Consider the following 27,654-nt stretch of genomic DNA (forward strand, 5'->3'; position numbering starts at 1 on the left):
CAGCTTTAGGTCCATTCCCACCACCACCCCCAGCCTCTGCCCCAAGACTGCGCTCTCTTAGAATCATAGGGTTAGAAGGGACCGAAAGGGTTTAGTCTAACCCCCTGCCAAGATGCAGGATTTTTTTTTTTTTTTTTTTGGTGACTAAACTGATAGTTATCCAGCCTCCTTTTGAAAATCTCCAGTGAAGGACCTTCTATGACTTCCCCAGCCAGTTTGTTCCCTTGTCCTAATGTTCTTACAGTTAAGAAGTTTTTCCTCAGATTTAATCTAAATCTGCTATGCTGTAGTTTGAACCCACTGCCTCTTGTCCTGTTCTCTGTTGGAGAACAAAACAACTTTTCTCCATCTTTTTTAATGGCAGCCTTTCAAGTATCTTATCCTGTCCCTGCCCTTAAACTCCTCTTTTCCACACTAAACATATCTAGTTCCTTCAGCCTTCACTTTTATGGCTTGCATTCCATCCCTTTGATCATCTTTGCTATTCACTTCTAGATCCTTTCTAGTTTCTCTACATCCTTTCTATACGTTGGTGACTAAAATTGGACACAGTACTCCAGACAAGGCCTAACCAGCGTTGAGTAGAGCGGTACTGTGTCACATCCCCTGACTTGCATGTGATGCCCCTGATAACGGAACCTAAAATTACATTTGCTCTTTTTGCAACAGTATTGCATTGCTGAGTCATGTTGAGGCTGTGATCCACCTCAACTCCCAGATGCTCCTCAGCAGTGCTGCTACCAAACCAGTTATCCCCCATTTTGTATTTGTGCATTTGGTTTTTCTTCCCTATGTGTAGCACCTTACATTGTCTTTGTTGCATTTCATTTTGTTGTCTATAGCCCAGTTCTCCAATTTATCAAGCTCCCTCTGACTTTTAGCTCTGTCTTCCAAAGTGTTTGTAACCCTCCCCCTAGCTTGGTCTCATCTGCAAGCTTGATCCTACACAGCTGTACAGTAAACTTTTGATAAGATCAACTCCTAACAGTGAAGCGTCCGGTGTTGTTTCGGAAAGTGGAAGGATTTGAACTGCCCCCCCCCCCCCCCAGCTCAGAAATACAGCGGTGCCCCCCCCCCAGTCAGAAGGATGGCAGCAGGGAGCGCGTCCCTAGTGACTTGAATTCCCGTGGCCGGGGAAGCGGCTGAACAATCCTCCACAGCAGGCAGCGGGGCAGGGGGAAAGCGAAGTGGCTCCGCGCCCCCCCCCCCCCCCCGTGATCTTCCCGGCGGCTCCATCTGTTCCCCGCCCAGGCTCCCCCTAGCAGCACTCGAGCGGCCCATTCATGCCTAACAAAGGGCCGCCCGGCCCTCTGCGCCGCCCCGCAGCATCCCAGGTACCAAGGTGGGCGGGGGAGGCGGGGAAGGGAGCGAAAAGCGGCCGCCGCCGGAGGGAGAAGGCGCCGACTCTAGCGCCAACTTCTCCGACCGCCGGGCGGCGCCGCTGATTGGCGGGGCCCGCCGCGGGAGCTCCCCCGCCGGCCGCGCCTGATTGGCCGGATTGTAAAAGTGAGTCTCAGGGCGCCAGAATAGAAGCTTTAGCGCCGAGTGGCATCTCCGGGCAGCGGCAGCAGCGGCGCCGGCACGTTGGCGGGGCGGCCGCGGCTGGGCACAGGGCGCTCTCCTCTCCCGTCGCTGCCCCCATGCACCCCCCGCCTCCCGGCTGCTCCGGAGTGCGTGGCGCTGCTGCGGGGGAGGCCGTGAGCGAGGGCCGGGAAGGGCTGTATCCCAGAGGTAAGGGCTGACGAGCCGCGGGGGAGGGGGGCCGCCCTCCCCCCAGTAGAGCCCCAGCCACTTCTTTAGGCTTGCCGCGCACTCCCCCTGTCGCTCCAGCCTGCCGGGCTTGGGGAATATGGAGGGGGGGGGGAGGCTGCTCTGAATTGAGCCTCCAACTGCATCAGCAGGTACGAGCCGCCCCTCCTTTCGTGCCTGGGGACTTGGGGGTTCAGTGCCAGGGGCAGCCGGGCAGCCCCCGCCCGCTGCCCAGGGGGAGCGGGGCTCTGCCGAGCTCTCCCCGCCGGGGGCTGGCCGGCCGCTCTTCTGTCCCATTCATTCAAAGCTGCGATTCCTCCAGGTTCTTTGCGCCAAAACTAACTGCCCCGCAGGAGACCCTCGGCGCTGCTGACTCGGTCGCCGCCGGCTCCCACCGAGCTGGGGTAGCTCGCTCAGCCGCCTTCCCTCCTCACGCACTGCAGCCGTGTCCCACGGGGTTGATTTTCCAGCATTTCTCAGGGAAAGGCTGATTCCTGGGGCTAACGCTGAGAGTTGGTGACGGTCACAGGAGGGCAGCTGCAGGCTGCCAAGGTCACCTTTTGGGGATGGGAGGGAAACTATAGATTAGCCTCTGGAAATCGGTGTGTGTGTGTGTGTGTGTGTTTAAATGAAGTAATATCAAACTTAACCTGTGCAATTTTATAATTTACAGATGGAGGTAAGTTGCTTAACACTAAAAGACTTGATCAGCCCAAGACACACAAGAATCGATCTGGTAGATGAAGATGGGAAAAATGCACAAAAGGTGAGTAAATGGACACAGATAACACTTAACAGTGTTTCTGAGTAAGATTTATGGCCAATACTGCAACACCAACACCTGAGGACTTCGAATTTTGTTGCAAAATGTGTTGTACCTTGAACTACCTTTGTTTTTTTTTCCAGGTGAATGGACTTTGGTAGGTTCTGAAAATGGTTTTAGCATGTTACAAACGTGTACTAGTATTTCTGTACTAGAGATGAATATAACCTGCTAGTCTGTGGCTATTTAAGAATATAAACTATTATTTATAGGACTGTTTATGTCTAATTCCCACTGACCTTTGAGATAAGGCCCAAGGTAGTAAGTTTGCCCTCTTAAACACCAAGACTAAAATATAACATTGTAATATTCTTTCCTCTCTCTGCCATTTTAGTTTTTCCTTCCTTCCCAGCTCAGTTGCTCCTGCCAGCATGTCAAGTTGATAATTTTGGGGTGGGAAATAGGAGACATCTTGGCTTTTAAATTGAATGAAAGGCCCATTTCCCCTCCACCCCCTTGTCCTTTCAAGGAAGCAGTCAAGAATTTAGTCAGGATTAATTAAAGAGGACATTAACAATACCTTTGCCATCTGGGGAAAGGATTACAGAAAATCCTATGTATAAAGCCATATTGGGTAACTGTATGGAGCACACTGAGACCCAGTTACATATGGTTGTGAAAGGATGCAGAAAGCATAGGCTTAGATGAGGCAGGGTTAGACCCAGCCAAAATAGTTTTGAAACAGGTCTAAGGTGAGTAATGAGGCAGATGCATCTGAAGATGTACTTCCCAGGAGCACATCATTTAAATATCCCCTCTCCAGGGCATTTCTGTAAGCTTCCTGCTGGCTTACGATAGAGCCTAGAATACACATATGTGCACTAGGAGCTGGTTGTGTGTATTAAGGTTAAAATCTTATGGGTCTGCATGTTTCAAAAAGCTTTCAGGATTGGCAATATTGTTGTTTGCAAATCAAGACTAACTGGACAGCTGCATCACTGCTCTGCTAGCCTTTTAATGGATTGATGCAGTGTCTTAGCTAACAATGTGACCACTTCACCTTGGCCTTCTACTTCTGATGGAACATTATATTATATGCACATAATCAAAATTGTTTCTCCCTGTTCTACATTCCCCTTGTACTTTCAACCTCCTTGGAGCAAGAGGCACCCCAGAATCTCTTCTTTTCACCTTTTTACACATACTATGAATCCATGTGGGTAATGGCAAATTTGGGATCTAAAGACCTCCCAAGGAGTATATGGGACTGGGAGAAAGGAAGGGTTGTGTTTTGTTTTGTTTTGTTTGTTTTTTTAAGATAAACTGGGATAGGTGAGTCAGTGAGGAGGATTAAGATGTCAAGGCTAGATAGTAGGTACATGTTCGGCATCCATTTACAGCTTCAGCCATTACTTATTGCTGCTCAGTGTAACGTTTGTACACCTGGGTGAATTAATGGGAGCTCAGAGGGATAACTTTCAAGTAACTTGATTGCTAGTTCTAGGTATCTGCTTTTGTTATAACTACATTAGCACCAAGCATAATAAAAAACAGCTTTATATAAAGGTGGGTTTTTTTTCTATTTTAGATTAAGTGTTGAATCCTTGCCACATTTGAAATTCCAAGACTATATTAAGTGGATTAACTATACTGAACATGTATACCAGGAAGCACCCCTACCTTGAACCCTTTTTGTCAGTGTATTAAGTCACAACACTTATCTGAAATAAAAATATCTTCCTTTACGTTCTTGTGGATAATCCAATTGGGCATTATAATATTTTATGTAATCATTCTGAATGTCCAGAGCACAGTGCCTTTTCCTACTCTTTGGATGTCTGTCCTCATCCCCAGATAGCAAACTATGGAAGGCTTTCTATTAGGAGCAATAACATCTGGCTAAATTTTTGAACTTTAAAATCCAGTTTCTGCATTCCAATTAAATTGGATAAACTAGTGCACTAGTTTAAACAAAATTCTATGATGTCTCCTTATCAATTAGCTATAATTCTCGAGCCACTGAGAATTGAATGGAGCAATAATTTTAGCTGAAATTCATATAAAAACTTATGCCTTTTAGATAGCTTTTCCATCTTGTACATTTTTCTGTGAACTTCTGCCTTGCAGCACCAACAATGAAAATGAGACCACTTTTATAACAATATCTATCCCAAAAGTTCTATTATGTATATTTGGTTATGTTTTTAAAATTCATTTTGCAGAGATTTTAAAACATCACATCTGAGGTGGAGGAATTTATGTTCGGTTCAGGACAAACACCAAAAACACTACTTGACTGAGGGACCAGTAACTGTTTCAGGGTCTCATTTCTAGCCCTTATAGTTTAAGAACACTTTCCAGTGATACTAAAGACTTGGCTTCTAAGAACAGCAAGTTGTAAAATCTGATATTAATTTCTGGTTATCATTTTACTTTCTTCATCTCTTACCTCTCACTTCATCTGAGATATCTGCAACCAGTATTTCAAACTGCTAGATTGAGAAACTGAGTCATACCATTTGAAAGCCAGAAACTGCCATTTTTAATCCATGTAAAGCATCAGAAGTTATTAAATGGTAATCAGAATGATTTAATGTCTGATGTCTTGTGATCTCTCAGGGCTAAAAAATTTTTGGTAGGGCTTTAGTACCAATGGCTTTCTCTGGGTACTGGTCAGTCCAGAATCAGTGATCAGAACAATAACAAAGAAAAATCCAGTGGTAGCTGGCAGATTCAGTAAACAGATTAGATCCATCGACTTTAGGTTAACTGTGCGTGATGTGTTGCCCACTGGTAATACTCCGTTGCAGCAAACAAAGCCCAAGTAAGACTAATTTTTCTCATTCTCTCCATCCTGTTAGTGTAGGGCAGGGGTGGGCAAACTTTTTGGCCCAAGGGCCATATCGGGATGCAAAACTGTATGGAGGGCCAGGTAGGGAAGGCTGTGCTTCCCCAAACAGCCTGGCCCCCACCCCCATCCGCACCCTCCCACTTTCTGCCCCTGACTGCCCTCCTCAGAACTCCCCACCCATCCACCCCCCTGCTCGTTGTCCCCTGACCGCCCCCTTCCAGGACCCCCTACCCCTGACCGCCCCCTCCTGGGACCTTACCCCCATCCAACCCTCCCTGTTCCCCATCCTCTGCCACTCCCCCACCCCGAACCTCTGCCCTATCCAACCACCCCCTGTCCCCTGACTGCCCCCGGAACCCCCTGCCCCATATCCAACATCCTGACCCCCTTACCATGTGGCTAAGAGCAGCATGTCTGGAGCCACACCACCCAAGCTGGAGCCAGACGCGCTGCCGTGCATGAGCGAGCAGCCCCACCACCCAGAGTGCTGCCCACGCAGTGGCATGGCTGTGGGGGAAGAGGGAACAGCAGCGGAGGGGCCGGGGGCTAGCCTCCCTGGCAACGAGCTCCGGGGCCAGGCAGGACGGTCCTGCGGGCCGTAGTTTGCCCCCTCTGGTGTAGAGTGAGAAACCTGTTCAACTGAGGGAGTACCTGTTGCTCAAAAGCAGCTTTTCCCGCTAATTAAGGAATGACATTGATGCCTACTTGAGTCAATCCATCTAAGTAAGTTGGACTGTAACACAACTTTTGTGGTAGGGGGAAGGGACAAAAGAGTAGTCACAGCCTCATTCCTGTATAAGAACCTAAGTGAAAAATGAGCATCAGATCATGTAGCTGGGGGCAAGGAGGTAATTCTTGTTCTTACCTTACTTTGAGAACAAGTCATATGTAGATTTCCCCTTCCCAGCAGCTTGCTTGACTATCGTTAATACTGCTTTAGTTATATATTTTCATTGTTTTGAGCAGTAGATACTATAGCAGTCAATTTGCTTCAATTAGGGAAGTGTTCCATCTGGGCTGAGTAGATTTCAGTGAAATCCCCAAAAAGGGCTTTCCACTATGGAGATTCCAAAATAGAATGCTATGTTTTTTCCTAAGTGCAAAGTAACTAGTGAACTATTTAAGCTTCAGTCCAAATTCAGCAGGAAGACTCCAGGGGATAAACTGGGTTCATAATTTGGACCAGTTGGTTTACAGTTGTGGCACAGTTGGCTTATATGAAAAGGCAGAACATAGAAGACTGACAGACAACAGGTTTGACTGACTGATTTCATCTGAAGCAATTCATGGTGGTATCTTATCTGCATTGTACACCATACACTGATGTATGGTATACACTTTGCTGCATCTGATGCTAATAAGAGCTATGCTAAATATATGTCAGAGTATGATGGGACTCATTACCTTCATATGAACAATGGCATTGACTGGTGGACTGTTGCTTCTCTTCAACCCTAAATGATCCTCTTTTTCATAGGAAAACATATTTGATCAATCCAGAATGAATCCAAAGACTCCCATGAAAAATGAACCAATTGATTTATCAAAGCAAAAAGGCTGCACCCCAGAAAGAAATCCAATTACACCTGTTAAGCTTGTCGACAGACCTCTGGCAGATCCATGGACCCCCACAGCTAACCTGAAGATGCTTATTAGTGCTGCTAGCCCTGACATGAGGGACAGGGAAAAGAAGAAAGAGCTCTTCAGACCAATTGAGAACAGTGAGCAGAATGATGCTTTTCCTGATTCTGTACAGGTAAGAGACTTAATCTAGTAAGCTTGGACATAACTGACACACACTGCCTTCTACCTGCTGCAGGCTGACTAGTTAATTGATATTTTATTACTTGGTTTAAAAAAATACTATTACTTCCTCAGTCTTCCTGCCACTCACCTTTACTAGGAGTGGAGAGCAGTGCTATTTGAAAGCGTCCTCAAAGATGACCATTTATATAGCAATGCCAGCGTGCAAGCCATTTCAGACAAAGATCACCATCTTAAAAACTTACTGTCTAAGTATTTCTTCAGATACTCGGAGACTGGATGGTTACTTCCCCTCCCTTGCCAATTGATGTCCTTTTCAAACTAAGGCCTAGCCACAAGGAGAGGAAAACTGCTAAGTCAGTTAAACAGATTCAGCATAACAGCGCAGTTGGCTACTGTACAACTGTTTTAAAGACAAACTAACCAAGTCTTGGGCATTTTTAAAAATAGGACTGTAGAAGCTGTATACCTTAGCCACACTGGATTGGCAAACCACATTTATACCTCATTCAGCAAAACACACCTCCACATCTAACAGTCAGGATGAGAATAGTCAAAAATTACACCTGAATGGTTTCCTGATTAAGCAGGATTTTACATTCAACGTGGTGTTGGGTTTTTGCTAGGGGATTCTGCTCCCCATCCTTCCTTTAAAAAAAAAAAAACAAAAAACCCACACCCTCCAAACAGCTTGGAGCTGTAGGAGAGCAATTTCAGCTTTCATCCAACAGCAGCATCCCCTCCTTTTGTTTCTTGCTCCATTAGCTCCCCATCCCAAGTTATTGCTCATAGGAACCACTGGCAAAAGGGGCATCTAACAACAGCAACATGAAACTAACTAGAGTCTAGTCACTAGGCCCTCGTTCTAAGAAAATGCTATTTTATAGGCATAAAGGCTCACAATTCTTTAGGAGCGAGTACGGCACTGAACCAGTTTATAGCATTTCCTTGTTTGAATAATGGTGGGGGAAAGACAGAGCTGGGGCAAGCAGACTAACAAAGTTATTGAAAGATCACACACAACTTAGCTTTCAACAAGCAATGTGTAAAAAAAAAAAAAAAATGCTACATTAAATTTTAGTTGTTTCCTTCTCCAAAACGATAACTGAAATAATTGCTGGGTTTGGTGAAGCAGTATGGCCTAGTGGATAGAGCACTGGACTAGGACTGAGGAGTCATAGGTTCTATTCCAAGCTCTACCATTGCTTGCTGGGTGACCTGGGCAAATCACTTCATCTCTGTGCCTCAGTCTGCCCATCTGTAAAATGGGGCTGATAATATTGACCTTTATAAATAAGGCCCTACCAATTTCACGGCCATGAAAAACATGTCACGGACCATGAAATAAGCCTTTTCCCCATAAAATCTGATTTCCCCTGCTGCCGATAGCCTGGGGCTCCTAGCTGCTAGTCCAGCTATGCTGGGGAGAGACAGGAGTTGTCCTTCCCGTGCACGGCTGCTCTTGGTGGGGAGATCAGACCTACCTCCAGAGGCAGCACAGAAATGAGGGTGGTACCCCCTAACTTCTGCACTGCAGCAGTCCAGGAGCTGGGCTGCAGGCTCCTCCCCCCTCCACAGCTTCTGTCCCGGCTCTGGGCCCTGAGCTGTGGCTTCAGTACCCAGCAGCTCCTGGCAGGCTCGGGGCTTCCGCTCCCAGAGGCTACAGCCAGGGCAGCCCAGGCTGGGGGGCCTCCCCTGCTCTGGCCAGGGCTTGGGGAAGCCCAAGCTCGGGGCTTCCACTTCCCCCACCTCGTAATTCCCGACGCTGCTTGGGGCTTCCTCCCCTGGCAGCTCCTGAGGCTGGGGGCTTCTACTCCTGCCAGCTGCAGCTGAGGCAATCTGGGTTCGGGTCCTTCTCCCTGTCCCAGCCAGGGTTTGGGGAAACCCATGCTGGGGGATTCCACCTTCCCGCCCCCTGCGCCGAGGCAGCCCAGACTATGGGCTTCTGCTCCCTGTCGCTCCAGCTGGAGGTTGGGGCACCTCCCGCTGCTTGGTATCGGGACTTCTGCACACACATACACCCCCGGTGGCTCCTGCTATGGCTCCAGGCTTCCTCCCTCAGCAGCGCCAGCCAGGACTGGAGGCTTTCGCTCCTGCCAGCTGCAGCTGGGGCAGCCTGGGTTTGGAGGGCACACACACACACACACCCCGTCCCCCACCTCCCCACAGGGCTTCTGCCCCCTGCTGCTCCAGCCGGGTCTCGGGGCAGCCCGGGCTTGGGGCTGCCTCACCACCACCACAGCTGGGGTAATCCAGGCTTGGGGCTTCGGTCCCCCCAGCCAGAACTTGAGGCCGTCAGGGCTCAAGGCTGCCCAGGTTCAAGGCGTCTTCCCCCAGGGCTCCTGCTGGGGCTCAGGGTTTCTAGCCCCAGAAGAAGCCCCAGGGTGGGGCATCCATTTTTCCAGGAGGCCCCCAAATTGGCCAGGGGCCCCTGCCTTAATTGGTCACTGCCCTGGACTAGCAGCTAGGAGCCCCAACTGGGGCACTCCTACCAGCATGGGGGAGATCCTACCCATCTCCCAGAACTACAGGCAGCTTGGAAGCTGCTGCCTAGGCAGCACAGAAGTGAGGATGGCAATCTTGGGGAGGCCGCCTCCCACAACAACTTTGCAAACCCTCTTCCCCCCCACACACACACGCGCGCACACACACAGTCCTATTTTGGGTCAGGACCCCCACAGTTAGAACACAGTGAAATTTCAGATGTAAACATCTGAAACTGTGAAATTGACCAATTTTAAAACCCTCTGCCTGTGAAATTGACCAGAATGGACAGTGAATTTGGTAGGGCTTTATTTATAAAGCACTTTGAGAGCTACTGCTGAAAAGCCATGTAAGTATTATTATTAAGTATTTTTAAAAGTAGTTATTGACTAAACAGTACAGTAAAGTTTGTTTAAAATGGAGTTTAACTCAGCTATTGTGCACGTGACTGCTCCAAGTTTTCTGAATTTCTTCAGTATGTTACTTGGAATAAATTAATAGACCATATTTCAGTTTTTGTTAAATTTACCCTCATGAACAAAATCTTGTCTGTGGAAAAATAGATTACAAAAACATTAGGTGAAAACTGCAGTTTTCAAACCATTTGAAAACCAAGGGCATTTATTCCCAAGCATAATCTGTTGCATGGGGGTTCATTACTTATGCTACAGCAAGAGGTAGTTGAGATACTGAAAGTCTTAAGAGTTAAAAAAAGCTCACAGGCAATTGACATACACAACTTCACTCCAACAAGAGAATCAATACTTCAGAATTACTAGTCCAAATAAAAATTACAGTCCATTCATTGTTTAGGGGCTATTGTAACAAACATACCTTCTTATATATACCTGAGGTCTCCAGCTTTCAGGAATACTACAAGGGCCTACTAATTCTTTTCCACAGGATTTTATTCAGTTAACAACCTGCCAAAACATGTTTTAAAAAAAAAAAAGCCAAAGATGCTGAGACAGCTGAATTTTATCCCCCAGAACTAGGGTCACATGCCTCTGAGCTCTTAAAGCAATATACCCACAAATAGAGGGATGGTGGAATTTCTATGCAGAGGTTTTTCAGGAGCCCTCTGGTGGTTGGTAGACATCTATGGTCAGTGACACTCCAAGGTGTTTGCAGAAATCCTCCTTTTTATGGTCTCAAAAGGGAATGTTACTTCCAAATAAGATCTTATCTGTTGGTGGTGGGAACATAGTTACACCTTTTGAGTCCTCCAACACCTGGCCACCATGGGATGTCCTTGTAAATACTTTCATAATCTCCACAGTATCTGGATTTTGGATAAAACAAGTTCATGAGTCAAGACATGTGACCCAGATGCTTAAAGAGAAGATCACATTCTAAGCCTGTGTAAAGGCACTTGGGCATGTGTATTTTATCCTTTGTAACAGTAGTCTGAGCTTGAATGTTAGAATCTGAAATGTTCCCTGTTTTTCTATTGTCATGCCTGTTGAAGCTCTACAATAAAGGAATAACATTTATTTTTCAACAGTATGATATGGTAGATGATGGCACAGTGGATGAATTTGAAAAGCAGAGACCCAGCAGAAAACAGAAGAGCTTAGGACTCTTATGCCAAAAGTTTCTAGCTCGCTACCCAAGTTACCCTTTGTCAGCAGAAAAATCTACCATTTCTTTGGATGAAGTGGCTTCTAGTCTTGGTATGTATGCCTGAAATAAATGCTGCAAGAACTGGACAACTTCAGTCTTTTAAAATATGTCTACCACATAAAGGCACTTAAAGTAGATCCCATTTAAAAGAACTGAGCAGTTTGTAGAATACATTTAAGGTCTGGGTTTTTTTGTTTGTTTTTTGGAGGTGCTGGATGCACCCTTCTAGTTAAATTAAGCAAGAGCTGCAGGTGCTCAATAATTAAAAAAATCTCTACCACTACATTATTACATAACCCTATCATTTAAAAAAAAAGTTGCAAATCACTCTGAGTGCTCTCATGGTGAACTAATCTTGCTGCTAAATATGTATGCCTAGATTTTTATTTTCTTGCTAATTGAAGTCTGAGCAGTAAGCAGCAGGATTTATAAAGAACAAATCATGCAAAAGAACTGTGGCGAATTTTTGGTTAGAACTACAAATTGGTGGCTGAGGGAAATCAGTAGGTTGTATATCTTGATTTCAATAAATCATCCGATACAGTATCTTCCAGAATCTAAATAGTCAAATTGTCTTGGACGTGAACAATGTCTTGCACATTGAAAACTGGCAGAAGGACTGCAAAAAGGGGAATGATAAATGGCAATGTGTTGAACTGGGTGGAGGCATCTGGGTGGTGTGGTTCAGGGACCAATGTTATCTTTGGTCAACTTTAACATCCTCTTTAATTATCCGCAAGTAGTAAACTGTGTGTTAACTAAACGTGCAAGTCAGACTTAATCGGGAGCTATTGTGAACCTCATCCATGACAAAGAAATAATACAGAGGGACCCAGAGAGACTATAAATAATAGAGATAGCAAAATAAGACTCAGCCTGAATAAATGCAAAGTATTGCATCTGAGAAAAATAATTCAGATCAAAGATTTATTTCATAGGAAAGAGACAGCAAATTAGATAAGAACTTTCAGAAAATTCGATGCAGTTTTTATATTTTGGGAAGGAGGATGGAGTGGGAACAGAGAAGGGATTTACTCCCTATGTGGCTCTAGTGAGACAGCTCCTAAAGTACTGTGTTCATTTTTGGGCACCTCACAAAGACTTAGCGAAACAGAAGAGAATGCAGAAAAGAATAAATCAAATAGATAAGGACTGATTTCAATGGTAATCATTTTTTAAGAATTTTTTTTTATAGGAATTGTTGTTTTAAGTATTAGAGTTATCCCCATTTAGTATGAAATCCCAGTACTCTGCCCTCATGAAGCTGAACACATGTAGTCCTCCACTGCTAACTGGACATGAAATTACTTGGATTCTTTTTTCCTTTTGAGAAATATTTCATTGGTGACTTAAAACAAAGGAGTTTATTTAAATGTAGTAGTAGAGTTTGTGTCTTATTTAAAATAGTGGTTTGTTTTCCCCTTTGGTTTTCATTTCCTATACCACTCCTGATCTTTGTGTAGCAAATAATGGCTTTAATGTAGATTTTGCCATCAATAGGTAAAGCTGTATTCACTCAGCTCCTGGCTATGAAAAATCCATTTACGAGTCACAGCAGTACACAGTGCTTCCCAGTCTCTGCTCGGGGTCTATGGTACCTGGGCAGCCTTCATTAATAGGGTTCACAGATTAAAGCTGCACTTCTCTGGCTGTACCCATGAGAGAAGACAGAGGTGCAAACACCATCTCCCCTCTCCCAGGGTTAAACTGCCTGGGGGACAGTCTCTCCCTGTGATAGAAGTGTGTGAGTCAAGCCTACAGACTTTAGCTTAGATATCTGTCTGTTCTCTCCCTTCCTGTTTATCTACAAATTCTTCAGACATCACTCCAGCTCTCCTGCTAATTAAATCTTATTGTGAGGGATCTGATCCTGCATTCCTTGTTTGCCCAAAATTCCCACTGAAGTCCATAGGAATGTTAAAGCAATGTTAAGAAATGCAGGATCAGACTGCAGATGGAGACTAAATTTATCTCAATACATTACAGGGTGCATAGATTCTCACTGACTCTAGCAACTTAATCTTGTTTCTTCTGAACAGCTTCTTAGCCTATTGGCAGACTACTGAGGATTGGGATGGGAGGGAGGGTGACATTGGTGCGCTTTGCTAAAAATATATATCTTGATCTTAATTGTTTTTGGGCTCCAGTGCCAGTGTTTGGGGGCAATGTGGGGCTGGGAATCATTGTCAAGATATTTGTACAATGTGCCATCATCTCCTTTCCCATCAACATACCTTTGCTAAAGGCACTGGGATTCTATGCAGAGAATCATGTAGGAGAGGGTTTATGGTACTGGTGCTCAAAGGAACTAGTCTTGTAAATTATGTCTATGTATAGCACTCAGTACTTTCGTAGCACATTTCACACAAAAAATCTCCATGCACTTTAAAACAATAACAAATTGGAAAGTCCCAGTACCCACAAGACTGGTAAATATTATCTATATTTTACAGATGGGTAAACATGCACATAGAGACCCTGTCTACATTAGGGAAATCTTTCAAAACTTCCCACCATTACCAATGCTTGTTCTGCTCCACTGCTGGTAGTAATGCTGTGAGCCCTAAGGCAGACAGCTATTGCCAGCACTTTGTCATTTAGACTAGCTCTTAGTGGGATTAGATGACTGTTTAAAATGGTGACTGCAGGCATTGGCCTGGTAATCGTTCAGGCTCCAAACACTGCTAACGCCAGTAGAGCTGAACCAGAGTTGGTACCTATGGGGAATTTTTGAAAATTTCCCTTTGCGTAGATGAGGTCAGAGATTAAAGTCCTGCTCTTGCTCCCATTGAAGACTATAGGCCCAATTCTCCATTGCTTTACACTTTGTGATGTATTTGACGGGGCCTGTAATTTACACAGTACTACACAAGTTCAAGGCAATGGGAAATCGGGCCCAGTGGCTATACTCCCATTGATTTAAGTAGGAGCAGACTCTGTGACTTACCCAGGGAAATGATGAAAGAGGGAACTTGCTGTGAGTAGATTTTGTTCAGTGCACGATTATACAAAAAGGAGGAGTGAGTAGAAGCATGTTTAAAAACAGGCATGCTTTTAAAAACAGGCATGCTTTTCTTCCTTAAAACAGGAGTTGAGCGTAGGCGCATCTATGACATAGTGAATGTTCTGGAATCATTGCACCTCGTTAGCCGTGTGGCCAAGAATCAGTACTGTTGGCACGGACGACACAGCCTGAGTCAAACTCTGAAAAACCTTCAGGAAATCGGAGAGCTCCAGAAATACGAAGAACAGATGGCTTACTTCCAGCATAAAGAGCAGGACCTTGAGTATAAATTTGGAGAATGTAAAAAGGAGACCTTTCTGGATTCCCAAGACAGACAGTTATTTGACTTTTCGGAGGCAGATTGCCCCTCTGGTAAGATGACTAATGGTTGATTGTATACAGATGCAGTCATACTGTTCAACATACACTGTAGCTTTTTTCTTATTTAATTGATTTGTTTATTAATGTAAAACACATGATATTGCTTGTGAAAGGTGCTGAATTCACCACTTCGGAAATGAGGCTCCTCTTTTTATTCACAGTGCAGGTACAGCACAGATGGCAGCAATTCCAGTCTTTCCCCTCACACTCAGTGGCCTGTCCTTGACAAGTCCCTTGAAACACATGTTAACTAGTTACCGTATATACTCGATCATAAGCTGGTTCGTTTATAAGCCGACCCTGCCCCCCAAGACGGATAAGTAAAAATGGAAAATTTTCCATGATCCATTCATAAGCCGACCCTATAATTCAGGGGTCAGCAAACTTTGGCTCCTGGGCCATCGGGATAAGCCGTTGGTGGGCCGAGATGGTTTTTTTTTTACCTCAAGTGTCCGCAGGCACAGAGGTAAACCTAAGTAAACAAAGTGTCCTGGCGTGCCAACTGTTTACCCTGACGGGCCGGGACATCAACTGGTGGGGAAATTTTTGGCAGGGAGAAGCTGGGGGTAACCCCTGTGACCACCCCCCACACTCTCCCCATTCCATCCCTTCCCACCCTAGCTGGGGCGGGCCAGGGGAGGATGTCTCTGGCCTGGCTGCAGCCTGCTCCGGCGGGCTGGGCCAGACCGCGCAGCGCAGCCGCAGTCTGCTCTGGCGCGCTGGGCCAGACTGGGCGGCACGGCTGCAGCCTGCCAGCCCCGGAGCTGCAGCTGCTTCGGAGGCTGTGGGGAGAGCAGCGTGGCCAGAAGCGGAGACCCTGCCTCTTCCCTTCTGGGTCTGCTGGCTGTGCTGCCTCTCCTTGCCCCCTCTGTTGGGGGAGGGGCTGTGTCCCATCTCTCCCCCTCTCTATATCCGTTCATAAGCCGACCCCCTTCTCTAATGCTTCCCTTTTTTACTAAAAACATTCAGCTTATGAACGAGTATATACGGTATGTTAAACAATCTGCTCCACCTTGTACGTAGCTGTGACGCTCTGAGTAAATTTCCAAGACCTGAAGAAGAGTTCTGTGTAAGCTTGAAAGCTTGTTTCTCCCACCAACAGAAGTTGGTCCAATAAAAGATTCCCTCACCCACCTTGTCCCTCTAGTTTCCATAACAGCCTTTTGTGAAGGACTTTGTCAAACATTTTGTTTCTCTCTTCTCCCCGTCCCCTTCTGACTGGTAAATAGTGCTTTGTCCTTTTCTATAACAGAGGGCCAGATCTTTCACTCTGTTACACTGGTCAAATGTTGGTATAAACTCCATGGCACTCAACAGTTATACTGCAATGGAGCAGGGAATCAGGCCCAGACTCCATAACAATTAAAACCAATTCTTTACGCTTTAATTTTTATTACCCTTTGAAGACGGCTAAAATGCTGATGTCCATCTGCCTTACATAATTATTTGCTGCCTGTAAAAAGATTTATGCTTTCCAACAAGGAAACACTTTATCCTTGTTGTACATGAGAAACCTTCTTAATGCTTTCTTGTCTGTAATAGATGACATATGTTAAGAGACTCGTGTTTCGTTTGTAACGCAGCATCTGCAAACAGCAGAAAGGACAAGTCATTGCGGATTATGAGCCAAAAGTTTGTCATGCTGTTCCTTGTTTCCAAAACCAAGATAGTCACTCTTGACATAGCAGCAAAAATACTGATAGAAGAAAGCCAGGATGCAGCGGATCACAGCAAGTTTAAAAGTGAGTATCACTGTTAAGAAATGGATTAATCATCAGTCAGCAGGGAAATGGAGGCATATTCAGTTTGACATCTGAGATTTTTTTTTTTTTTCCCCCATCTCAGACAACATGGATAGAATCATCTGTGATTAAGGGTTTTTTAACTATATATAAAACTTACCCCTGCCCTGAATATTCAGATATGGGGGGAGAAGAAGCATTCAGCTGCACAATTTATGGGTGTTGTCATCCAGCTACATCATCATTCAATCCGTTGGAGTTGTAGGGATTATAAAAACAAAAAATGGATTGATGTGAGTTTTCTCCTATGCTGCTGCCTTCAAGATGGGATGAAACATTTTTATCAAGCAGTTCTGCTCTTGCTGGGGAATGCAACCATTGGACAGAAGGAAGAGAGGATGCTTTTCCAAAGTGACTTCTGAATAAACTGACGTACTTCCTTTTAACCTATTTCCAAAGTTACCTTGACATTATGGCAGAAATTCATTATCTTGTACAGCAGTGGTCCCCAAACTTTTTCTGTTGTGCCCCCTCCTTACCCATAATCCAACCTGTCCTCCCCTCAGAGGCCATGGCCAAGAGCTGAGCTGTGCAGGGGTCTGGAGCTGGGAGCCACGGCCGGGAGAGGAGCCTGGGACTCGGGGTCGAGGCCAGGGCCGAAGCTGTGGCTGAGGACAGAGTGGAGCTGGGTGACGCTTCCTCCCTGACCCCCATGGGGGTTGACCTGGGCCCATCTCGCCCCCCCTCCCCCCCAAAAAAAATTCCTCTGGGCCCCCCAGGGGAGTGTGCTGCACAGTTTGGGGACCACTGTTGTACAGGCATATTTACAGTATATTTCTTTACACTTTTGTTTACCTTCCAGCAAAGGTACGAAGACTGTATGATATCGCCAACGTTCTGACCAGCCTAGGGCTCATAAAGAAAGTGCATGTCACAGAAGAAAGGGGTCGCAAACCAGCCTTCAAATGGATTGGGCCTGTGGAATTCAGTGGAAATAGTGGTAATTTGTGTAGTTGGTGGTTGGGAGGGGGAGGGCTGTCTGTTTGTTTTTATGTATTTTTCTGGAACTGTCTTCCAAAGTAGATTGATTTAAATCACTAAGTGGAAAGCCTCAGTTTAAATAAGCGGTTTTAATAATTTTCCATTTGTACTTCAGCTATTTTCTAAAGAAAGGTACATTCTCACTGGTTAATATAACCGTTAAAATATGTTGATTTATAGCTAAATAGAGCCTTTACATTCAATTTTGAATTTTTTTTTTGGCTACCTAGGAGGGTACACAATAACTATATACATTTATATAAGCAATTATATAGCTTAATATTGTCAGACTCTTATTTATTAATTGTACATTTTTAGTGTGTTAGAAAATGGTGAATAATATATTGCTTATTTACTACATAATTAACTTTGTGCTCATGATTTGTGTCAAGCTGCATTATGATGGTAACTGGAATTTAATTAAGCACACAACCTCATATAACATTTATTTTTATTAAACAAAATAAGCCCTTAATACAGTACATGACCTAGTGTGCCAAATTTATAAAGCCAGACCTCAAAAGTTAATTTGTTTTTCCCTGATTCTTTCTTTTTATAGAAAAGCAGCCTTTCATTGTTTTTGGTTGGTTGGTTGGGTTTTTTTTGATAGAGGCTCATGGATTCAGCATATTTCATTTTTTATTTAAGAGATTATAATAAGTTAAGGCCTTTACATAGTTTGTATTCATACAGATTTCTTTTTAAACTGGTTTATTTTTAAAAAGAAAAACTTATAATTTAAATAACAAAATCCAATTTAAATAAAAAATTGTTTTTCTTCAAAACAATCAAAAAAAAATTTTTAAACCACCCTGCTCTTTCCCAAATTTTATGTGATTGTTTTCTAGTTGAAGAGTGAGTCAGAATTCATTACCTTCTGTACCCATAAATGTGTAGTGTCTGATTTCCTAATGTAGGTCACCTATCTAGGCAGCCTTTAAAATCCCTGCCAGAACGTGAGAATGGAGATATTTATGGATACATTTGGGGTTTTTTGTTTTTTTGCATGTTACACTAGTTTAAGGTGCAAAGCAGTGGAAAATCAGGTCCTTAGGGCCACATTCTGGCTCATCCAGTGGTGCTAAATAGGCAGCTGACTGTTCCCCCTACATGGGGAATCACCTGGGTGGTGCAGAGCTGCTCCTTTGCCTCCTGTCCCCTGACATGGAGGGGTTTGTTTTGGGAGATAAAGGGCATGACCATGGTGTGCCTACCTCCTGGTGATCCTTGACTCCCAGACATGCCCCTGGGAGACAGCTCAAAGTAGAGCCCTTATGCCGCTTTATTTTAGGGCAGGCCAACCCTAGGATAAAGGAGAAGTAAGAGTTCATGTTAATGATACTTTTCCCCATCTTCCCATTTTACTCCCTGCAGCTGCTCCAAGTAGAGCTTAGATGTAGCCCAGGATCTGAGCTATATACAGTCCTGGAGTGGGTATGGGGGACCTTGTCTTGTCTGCTAGCTCTGACATAGTTTTGTGGTGTTAGAATAGTACAGGGTTTAAAGGGGTTTTCTTCTGCTGTGTCTGTAGCAAAGCTCCATGACAGGGCAGAAGCTGCCATGACAACAGGTGTCCTTCAGGTGATAACTTTACAAAAACCAATTCCTTTAGATGAACTGAGAACTGATGTTCCAACATCTGCTGCTTTACCAGAACTGAAAAGAGGGGTGTGTGCCCAACATCAAACCTATGCTAATGGAAAACAGAGGCTTGCACGGCATGCTTCATTTAACACTGTTCAGCCTTCTGAAGGGATCAAAAGGAAGGTCAGCTCTGAACCCAACAGCCCACATAGGGAAAGGCAAGGTAACTACCAAGAATTTTTGCTCTTTCCTAACCCATTGTGTCTGCCACTAACAGTCACTTTTCAGCCTTGGAGCAGTGCTTTTATTTTTCAGTACATTTTCTGTTCTCTAAACACTGAAAGTATGGTGCTATTTCTTCTGCTGAAATTTGGCACAGTCAGATTAAGATTCTTTAAATAGAAAGAGAACAGATTTTTATTGTTTCGTTCCTGGTAAAATGGAGTTTACTGTAACAATCCAGTTTATAGCACTTTCACAATTTAGAATTGTAAAGTTATAAAGCAATTGCAGGTCCTTCCAGAATTCCCTGTCAACTGTCCCAAGCCTGCATGATGCTGAGGTGATTCTTGCAAGGCATTGAGGGTGCTCCGCTCTTCAGAGGTGCTGCTCAGACCAAATAGTGAATGTTATAAAAACATGCCTTGGTAGAAAAACTGCTTTCCATTCTTTGTATTACCAATATGAAAATGTGCTTAGTAAATCTGTAATTTAATTCAATGTCCCATTGTTCTTTCAGCTTGCATTGTAGGTTCAGATGAATACTGCTCCAAAATGATAAATCTAGCAGCTGTCTGCAGACAGAAGATGGAAAAGGATACAAAGTAAGTTGGGTCTTAAAACTTGAAGTCTGCACAGTTCCCTGCCCTGTGCATTTTAATTTAAGGTCAAGGTCTGCACTTGAGATGGAGATCTATAATTTCCAGTGACTTCCATTAGAGAATAGAAATTGGCTCTCCGGGTGGCTTTTGTTCTCCCAGGTGCATGTAAAAGATTCACACCAACATGCGTCACTTTTAATAGAGAAATAAAACAGCTATTGAGATTTTCAAAGCAGTCATGGGGAATTAGGCACATCTTCCTATACAGTTAATGGACTATATATGTATAAATCCCCTGGAGTGTTTTGAAATTTTCATGCAATATATTTATTGGATGCTTAGGGCTACAAGTTCTCCTACAGTGAGTAGGGCTCCATGTCTGTCACGGAGGTTGCAGAAGTCACAGATTCTGCGACATCTGACTTCTGCAGCAGCCATTGTGGCTAACCCCAGGGCCAGCCGCTCAGGTGGCCCCGCAGCCAGCCGCAACAGCCACTGCTCAAGCAGCCCCTGGCATCTGGCCCTGGGGACCACCTGAGCAGCAGTGCTAGAGGCAGCTGGAGCAGCTGCTGCTCAGCAGCCCCTAACAGCAGGCCCTGGCAAATGTTGCTCCTGGCCCTCCTCCCCTAACCATCGGGCAGCACCTCCTCCTCCCCCCTCCCCCCCTGCCGAGCAGCAGCTCCCCCACAGCAGCGGTCCCAGGGGTGGCCAGAGCAGCCACTGCTTGGCGGCCCCTGGTAGCTGGTGGGCTGGGTCTGGTGCCCCTCCCTCCCAGCAGTGGCCCTTCCCCCCCCAAGATTTAGTCAGGAGTATTTATAGTATAAGTCATGGACAGGTCATGGACCGTGACTAAATCGTAGCCTTAACCATGAGCTTTTTCCACCCCAGTGGGGCAAGAAAACTGAATTTGTACTCCTTCATTCTTTCGTCAGGGTTGTGGGGGTTCAATTCCCTTAACCAGTTTCAGATGAGCTACGAATAGGCTTGGGTCATCCACTGGCAGGCCCAGGCCCAGAGTCACAAAGGTATTGAGCCACCTAACTTCTACTGTGACTTTGGGCTGCAGTGCCTCTGTACTGGTTCCCAGCCCTGTATCAGCATGGTTCTTAAAAATAGCCCATGCACACACTGGCTGCTGAATCCAGAACCTTTACGGGGGTTTTTGGACTTGTGGAAGTGCAACCTGTACAAGTAGAGCTTGTTGAAATTTTGAAACAAAAAACAGAATTTCCATCTTGCAATTGTGAAGAAATAATTCTTCCTCTCCCCTTTTTTAAAAAACAAACAAACAAAAAAAAACCCTCATTTTTTTCCAATGGAAAAAGGGGGAAAGTTTTTAATAGCTAAGAGATGAAACAAAATATTTTTAACAAAACGACAAATCTTTTGGGGTTTTTTGATCTACTCTCCATGCAAGTTAATACTGACTTTACTCATTAATTTGGAGCCAGAATATGCTAATGAGAGCTACTGTTTCCTCCCCATCTAAAAGGCTGGAAGTTAAACCCCACAGAGAGGCTTCTTTGGAGGAAAGGGGTAAGCATGCTACAGAGCTGTTCTGCTACACTGCCAAATTCCAAACACCCTCTGCTAACGTAGGTGAGAATAGCATGGAGCCCTTAATATGTGGGTGCATGTTGTATCTCCCTGCTAGCACTTATTGAAAGAACTGAATGGTAGCACAGCAAAAGAATCTGTGAGTCAGCTTCTCTGTGGTTTGACATGATATGTTAAGTGACTGATAAAGTGTTGGATAATTACTATATTCTGTCAGGTAGTCTCCACACACAATCCCAGAGAGCCTCACTGTTTTATTTTAAGGGTGGTTTATGGGGATGTCATTCTGAACTAAACACTTTTTTCCCCCTCTTTTCCTTACATCTTTTAGGAGTAAAATTTGTGCCACTGAAACAATCTTAAATTCATCAAGGAACCCAGCCATGATCTCTCCTTTCTCTGTTCTTCCGGATCCTGGGGACTCTGATTTTTGCTTTAACCCCTTACCTCACCCAGTGTTTCCTGTTGCTCACTCAGACATGTCACACTTCTCTCTGCCAAATGGTATGAATGGCCAAGTTTTGCAGATTCCCACTTTGGCAGCCTCCAAAACAGAGAATGGGAAACCTGCTCTGCTCCCCAACCAGCCTTTTGTTTACCTCCCCGCTGCATCTCTCTTCATGCTATGTGGCAGTCCTCAGGAAAGTCTGTCAACGGAGAACCTTCCAACTGCAGGAGAAAAGTGCAACAGAAGCCCTGAGGGGCAGGCCTCACCCCTAAAGCCACAAGCTGCTGTATGTGCTGTTAACTGTCACAAGCGTAGTTCCCAGAAGTGTGCATCTCTCTCCACGCCTGCAGCCAGCATAGAGCCAGCTGCTAAAAGGAAGACTATGGAGCAGAGTGATGTTCCCCTCTCATTGGTGCTACCCAAGGTAGGGAAGTGCATTTAATTGACACCCAACTTTGTTGCTAAGGCTGAGAGCAGGGGAAAGATACTTGTGTTACTTGAAATAGTCTTTTCTGCAGATAAACATTCACTGCAGATACCTATTTAGAGAAACAAATGCCACCTCCCCGCACAAGTATAATCAGGGGCGGGGAGAAATACATTTGGTGAAGCATTAATTGGAAGATGTGTGCTGTGCCTCTGGTGAAAAATGACTGCCTCACAATGAGGCACGGATCACCTGTTGCACAGAGCCACTGCCCAGCTCACTCCCTACCACAGAAAAACCTTCAAGAGGGGAAGAAATCTGTCAGGATTCCTCTCCACATTGTCCTGTCACTGGAGCTGCCTCCAAACCTGGCAGTTCCACAGGAGACATTGTTCCTCCACACCAGCTCTTGTCCCAGCAGGATTCACCTTGGCAGCATGGCTCATTCTACAGAGCCATAGGGGAGGTGATATGCATCTTCCCCTCTTCCCTGTCTTGCCTCCCTCTCTGTTCTCCCAGGCCAACTTCTCCCCTCAGCAGGATGAGTGGCTGGGGAGAGGATGGGGCCTTGGAGGCCAATGAGCCACTTTCTACAAAGGGAGGAGGATCACATTCAGAGTCCACTTCAGGTGCTGAAGTAGGGGGCAGGTCCTGGCCTCACATCAGTGTTTGTATCTGAGTTGTCTGGGGCATCTACAAGGGATCTACAATCCTTGTTGAGTTTTTCCTTCACATAAAAAAAACAAAAAACACCCCACTTCAGGGGTATTTCTGCAAGAGAACTACATCTATTTAATAAGTCTAAGCCTTTAAGGTGAAATTTAGCCCTGTGCAGATGGCCCGTGCACTGTGCAGCCCTCAAACCATGACTTAAGTGGTGCATAGGCCTTGTGCTGGCCCTCTGCACCTGGGTGAATTTCACTCTTCAGTCAAGGAAAGTATCTGAGAGATGGTACCTCATACACTATTTTAATTTGGACTCTTCCCTCCTAATTCTGTTTTTGCTCAGAAACCTTTTGAGCCACCTGATGTAGAACATCCCCTGGGAAGCAGCTGTGCCTCTAATGTGCATCTAGGAGCTTTTCATCTTGACTTAGGAACTCCTGCTGCTGATGAGGCTGCAGAAGAGGATACAACTAAACCTTTCGATTCTCAGGAGCAGGAAAAGCAATCTCGGAACAGAGACCTTGAAGATTCCTCACAGGGAAAAGAGCACATCTCTCAAGAAAATACCAAACAACCCTTCTTTCCACAGTATCTCTATGTGCAGCCAGCTGCAGGTAAGGACTATACAGATTCACAGGGATACATTATGACTAAACGATGAGGCCTAAACTTGAAAATTTAGGCATCTTAAGTGAGGTTCTTAAATCCAGATTTGGGCACCTAAATAAAAGTGACCTGAATTTCAGAAAACCTGACCACCCACAATCCCAGTGAAGTCAATGGGAGCTGCTTGTACTCAGCAACTCTCTCAAAACCAGTACACTTTTATTTAGGTACCTAAATATGGATTACAGCGAATAACGAAGGCTTCCCGTATTCCTAAAGTAACGCATGTTATCCATCACAACAGTCCTGTTCTTTGGCACCAGAGCTGCTTTTTATTTTTTTATTTTTTTTAATGTTTTAGCCCTTACGGTTGTAAAGAGAACCTTGAAAAGGAGAATGTATGTCTGGTGATGTAGTTAGGGCAACCTAACCCGCACGGCAGGCACAACTAGGTCAACCTTAGGAAGTAAGGTTGACCTAGTTAAGGAAGTATGGGCTGGATGAATGCACTACAAGGTGGGTAGGAAGCTGGCTAGACTGTCGGGCTCAACGGGTAGTTATCAATGGCTCCATATCTAGTTGGCAGCCGGTATCAAGTGGAGTACCCCAAGGGTCGGTCCTGGGGCCGGTTTTGTTCAATATCTTCATAAATGGTCTGGAGGATGGTGTGGATTGCACTCTCAGCAAATTTGCGGATGATACTAAACTGGGAGGAGTGGTAGATACGCTGGAGGGGAGGGATAGGATACAGAAAGACCTAGACAAATTGGAGGATTGGGCCAAAAGAAATCTGATGAGGTTCAATAAGGATAAGTGCAGGGTCCTGCACTTAGGACGGAAGAACCCAATGCACAGCTACAGACAAGGGACCGAATGGCTAGGCAGCAGTTCTGCGGAAAAGGACCTAGGGGTGACAGTGGACGAGAAGCTGGATATGAGTCAGCAGTGTGCCCTTGTTGCCAAGAAGGCCAATGGCATTTTGGGATGTATAGGTAGGGGCATAGCGAGCAGATCGAGGGACGTGATCGTTCCCCTCTATTCGACATTGGTGAGGCCTCATCTGGAGTACTGTGTCCAGTTTTGGGCCCCACACTTCAAGAAGGATGTGGATAAATTGGAGAGAGTCCAGCGAAGGGCAACAAAAATGATTAGGGGACTGGAACACATGAGTTATGAGGAGAGGCTGAGGGAGCTGGGATTGTTTAGCCTGCAGAAGAGAAGAATGAGGGGGGATTTGATAGCTGCTTTCAACTACCTGAAAGGGGGTTCCAAAGAGGATGGCTCTAGACTGTTCTCAATGGTAGCAGATGACAGAACGAGGAGTAATGGTCTCAAGTTGCAGTGGGGGAGGTTTAGATTGGTTATTAGGAAAAACTTTTTCACTAAGAGGGTGGTGAAACACTGGAATGCGTTACCTAGGGAGGTGGTAGAATCTCCTTCCTTAGAGGTTTTTAAGGTCAGGCTTGACAAAGCCCTGTCTGGGATGATTTAACTGGGAATTGGTCCTGCTTTGAGCAGGGGGTTGGACTAGATGACCTTCTGGGGTCCCTTCCAACCCTGATATTCTATGATTCTATGAACCTAGCTACCACCTCCTGAGCGGATGGATTTATGACCGTGACAGAAAAACCCCTTTTGTCACTGTAGTTTCTACACTACAGCAGTGTAGCTGCAGCTGTGCCACTGTAGCGCTTGTAGTATAGATGTAGCCTTAGTGTTTGGTGTCTTCATGAGCCTGAAATAATAGCTCTAGCAGGTGAGAACTGCCTCACTCATCTCAAGCAGGGCTTTGTGGATTCCACAGTCATGGAATTTGCTGCTGCAGAATTTGTCCTATTCTTATTGCCAGGCACGTAAATTCTTGTTTTCTGGCTCCCTGCCTTGCCAGAAGCAGTTTGCAGGTGGCACAAGGGATAGTTACTTGCATTACAATGCATGCTTTGGTCCATGGAGCTAGACAGCAGGGAGCCAGAGCTGAAGTCCAGTTTGTAGCCAACTAGAACTAGAAGATTATGCTGGTGAGTTCAGCAGCCTGGAGAACAGTGCAGCAACTGAGGTCCAGGGAGTTGAGTTGCTCTCCTAAAGACAGTTACAAGCTTTCCCCTTTCCAGGCACCTGAGTGAAGTCTAGGGAAGAGGATTTTATGGCAACAGAGTAAGCTGCTGTGGAATGGAGAGGTTGCTCTCTTGGAATTTAGTCCCATTGTGACACTGAGTCAAAGACACTAGAGCTCCACATGGATGCAGGGGTTCCCCTATGTGGAGCAACTTATGGGCTGGGGATCTTACTTTGAAAGGTTGATGAAGGTGTTCAGAAGATCCAATTTATTGGATGCCAGTTCAGATCCTATTGAAAACAATGAAAGTCTTTCCATTGACTGCAGTTAGTTTGATTGGGCCCTTAACAAGTGGATTTTTATAAATTTGTTATTTCTTTAAAGTAGGGCTGTCAAAAGATTACAAAAATTAATCGCAAGATTTTTAAAAAATCACGATTAGTCACAGTTTTCATCACACTGTTAATAATAGAATACCATTTATTTAAATATTTTTGGATATTTTCTACATTTTAAAATATTGATTTCAGTTACTACACAGAATACAAAGTGTACAGTACTCACTTTATATTTTTTATTACAAATATTTTCACTGTAAAAATGGATAAACAAAAGAAATAGTATTTTTCAATTTACCTCATAAAAGTACTGTAGTGCAATCTCTTTATCGTGAAAGTGCCTGACAGGGTGGGGAATTACAGGTAGCACCCTATAAATGTAAACAAACTTGTTTGTCTGAGCGATTGGCTGAACAAGAAGTAGGTCTGAGAGGACTTGCAGGCTCTAAAGTTTTACATTGTTTTATTTTTGAGTGCAGTTATGTAACAAAAACAAATCTACATTTGTAAGTTGCACTTTCACAATAAAGATATTGCACTATAGAACTTGTATGAGCTGAACTGAAAAATACTATTTCTTCCTTTATTACAGTGCAAATATTTGTAATAAAAAATAATATAAAATGAGCACTGTACACTTTGTATTCTCTGCTGTAATTGAAATCAATATATTTGAAAACAGAAAAACATCCAAAAATATTTATAATACATTTAAATTGGTATTCTATTATTGTTTAACAATGCTATTAAAATGGCTAATTTATTAATCATTAATTTTATTTTGAGTTAATCACTTGAGTTAACTGCAATTAATTGACAGCCCTACTTTAAAGTTGTGTATAAGTTGTTTTGTTTTTTTAAGTAGTTCAGTCAATTATTTCTATTAGTGGGGAAACAAGTACTAAGCTTGTGTATACAGGGTGCAGCTTATGGTTCTTTTGTTATTTCTATAACAGCAAATGGTGCTTGGTGCATTACAGATGTTGGCAATCTAAAGAGAGAAAAGTATAAAAGGAAGATGAGAGGAAAGGTGGGAGTATAACAAATGTAGAGAGACTGAGCAGCTCTCTCGGGCTGTTTATAACCTTCATATTACCTTTTTCCTAAACAACTTCACTTTCTGCCTTCTCCCTTTTACCGAATAACTGTGTAGTATGGTTAATGTCAATTAGCAAACTGCATTAATTCCTTAATTTGCTCTCTCTTTTTTTTTTTTTTTTTGGTTTAGGATTAAGTGGTTTTAACTTCCTGTTTTCTGCAAACCAACCCCCTGGTGCTGTTGGTCTGCCTGCAAGCCAGTTACCATCTCTTGGTGTTCCCTGTGTGGTAGTGCCGTCTACATCCTTGGCACCCTTCCCTCTTCTCTGTTCTCTAGCAATCACCGGGCCGCTTTCTTCTGCTCCTCCTGGCTCTCTTCCAAACACTGCGTCCACGAATTTCAGCATGCCTGGCCTAACGTCGACAACGCCCGTCTGTATTGGCACCACAGCAATGGTTACTCCGAAGACCTCCAAAATACCTTCAGTGGATCCACAGCAGCCGGTTCCTTCTGCGGTACATTTGAGCCCTATACTTGGAAGATCTTGCCGCACCGTTAAACTGGAATCCCCAGTTTGTACGGGGCCTCCAGTCACCCTTCTGAAACTGCAACAGGTGAGGAATTAATTAAAGGGAAGCTATACGAAAGTGCAGTCCTGGGGTCAAGTGGCTGAGACTGAATGCAAGTGAATTGGTTTTGGAGTTATTTAC

General features: G+C 44.6%; 1 protein-coding gene across 3 annotated transcripts in view; it reads left to right on the forward strand.

Moving 5' to 3' along the window:
• Positions 1–1,506: 1,506 nt before the first annotated feature.
• The window catches only part of E2F7 (E2F transcription factor 7), a 31,276-nt gene continuing 5,128 nt past the window's right edge, over positions 1,507–27,654 (forward strand). Inside the window, exons 1-12 of one of the 3 annotated variants that reach the window (XM_048835707.2) lie at positions 1,507–1,731; positions 2,423–2,515; positions 6,841–7,119; positions 11,116–11,284; positions 14,323–14,610; positions 16,203–16,361; positions 17,224–17,361; positions 19,015–19,209; positions 19,726–19,810; positions 21,696–22,236; positions 23,249–23,519; positions 27,281–27,558. In XM_048835707.2, the coding sequence (XP_048691664.2) occupies positions 2,423–2,515; positions 6,841–7,119; positions 11,116–11,284; positions 14,323–14,610; positions 16,203–16,361; positions 17,224–17,361; positions 19,015–19,209; positions 19,726–19,810; positions 21,696–22,236; positions 23,249–23,519; positions 27,281–27,558 (2,496 nt within the window). In that variant the 5' untranslated portion in view covers positions 1,507–1,731. Of the gene's footprint in view, positions 1,732–2,422; positions 2,516–6,840; positions 7,120–11,115; positions 11,285–14,322; positions 14,611–16,202; positions 16,362–17,223; positions 17,362–19,014; positions 19,210–19,725; positions 19,811–21,695; positions 22,237–23,248; positions 23,520–27,133; positions 27,559–27,654 lie in introns of all 3 variants that reach the window. The other 2 variants (XM_048835706.2, XM_048835705.2) reach the window with 2 other exon arrangements.

Source organism: Caretta caretta, chromosome 1 (assembly GCF_965140235.1).
Source record: "Caretta caretta isolate rCarCar2 chromosome 1, rCarCar1.hap1, whole genome shotgun sequence".
Classification (NCBI taxonomy): Eukaryota; Metazoa; Chordata; order Testudines; family Cheloniidae; genus Caretta; species Caretta caretta.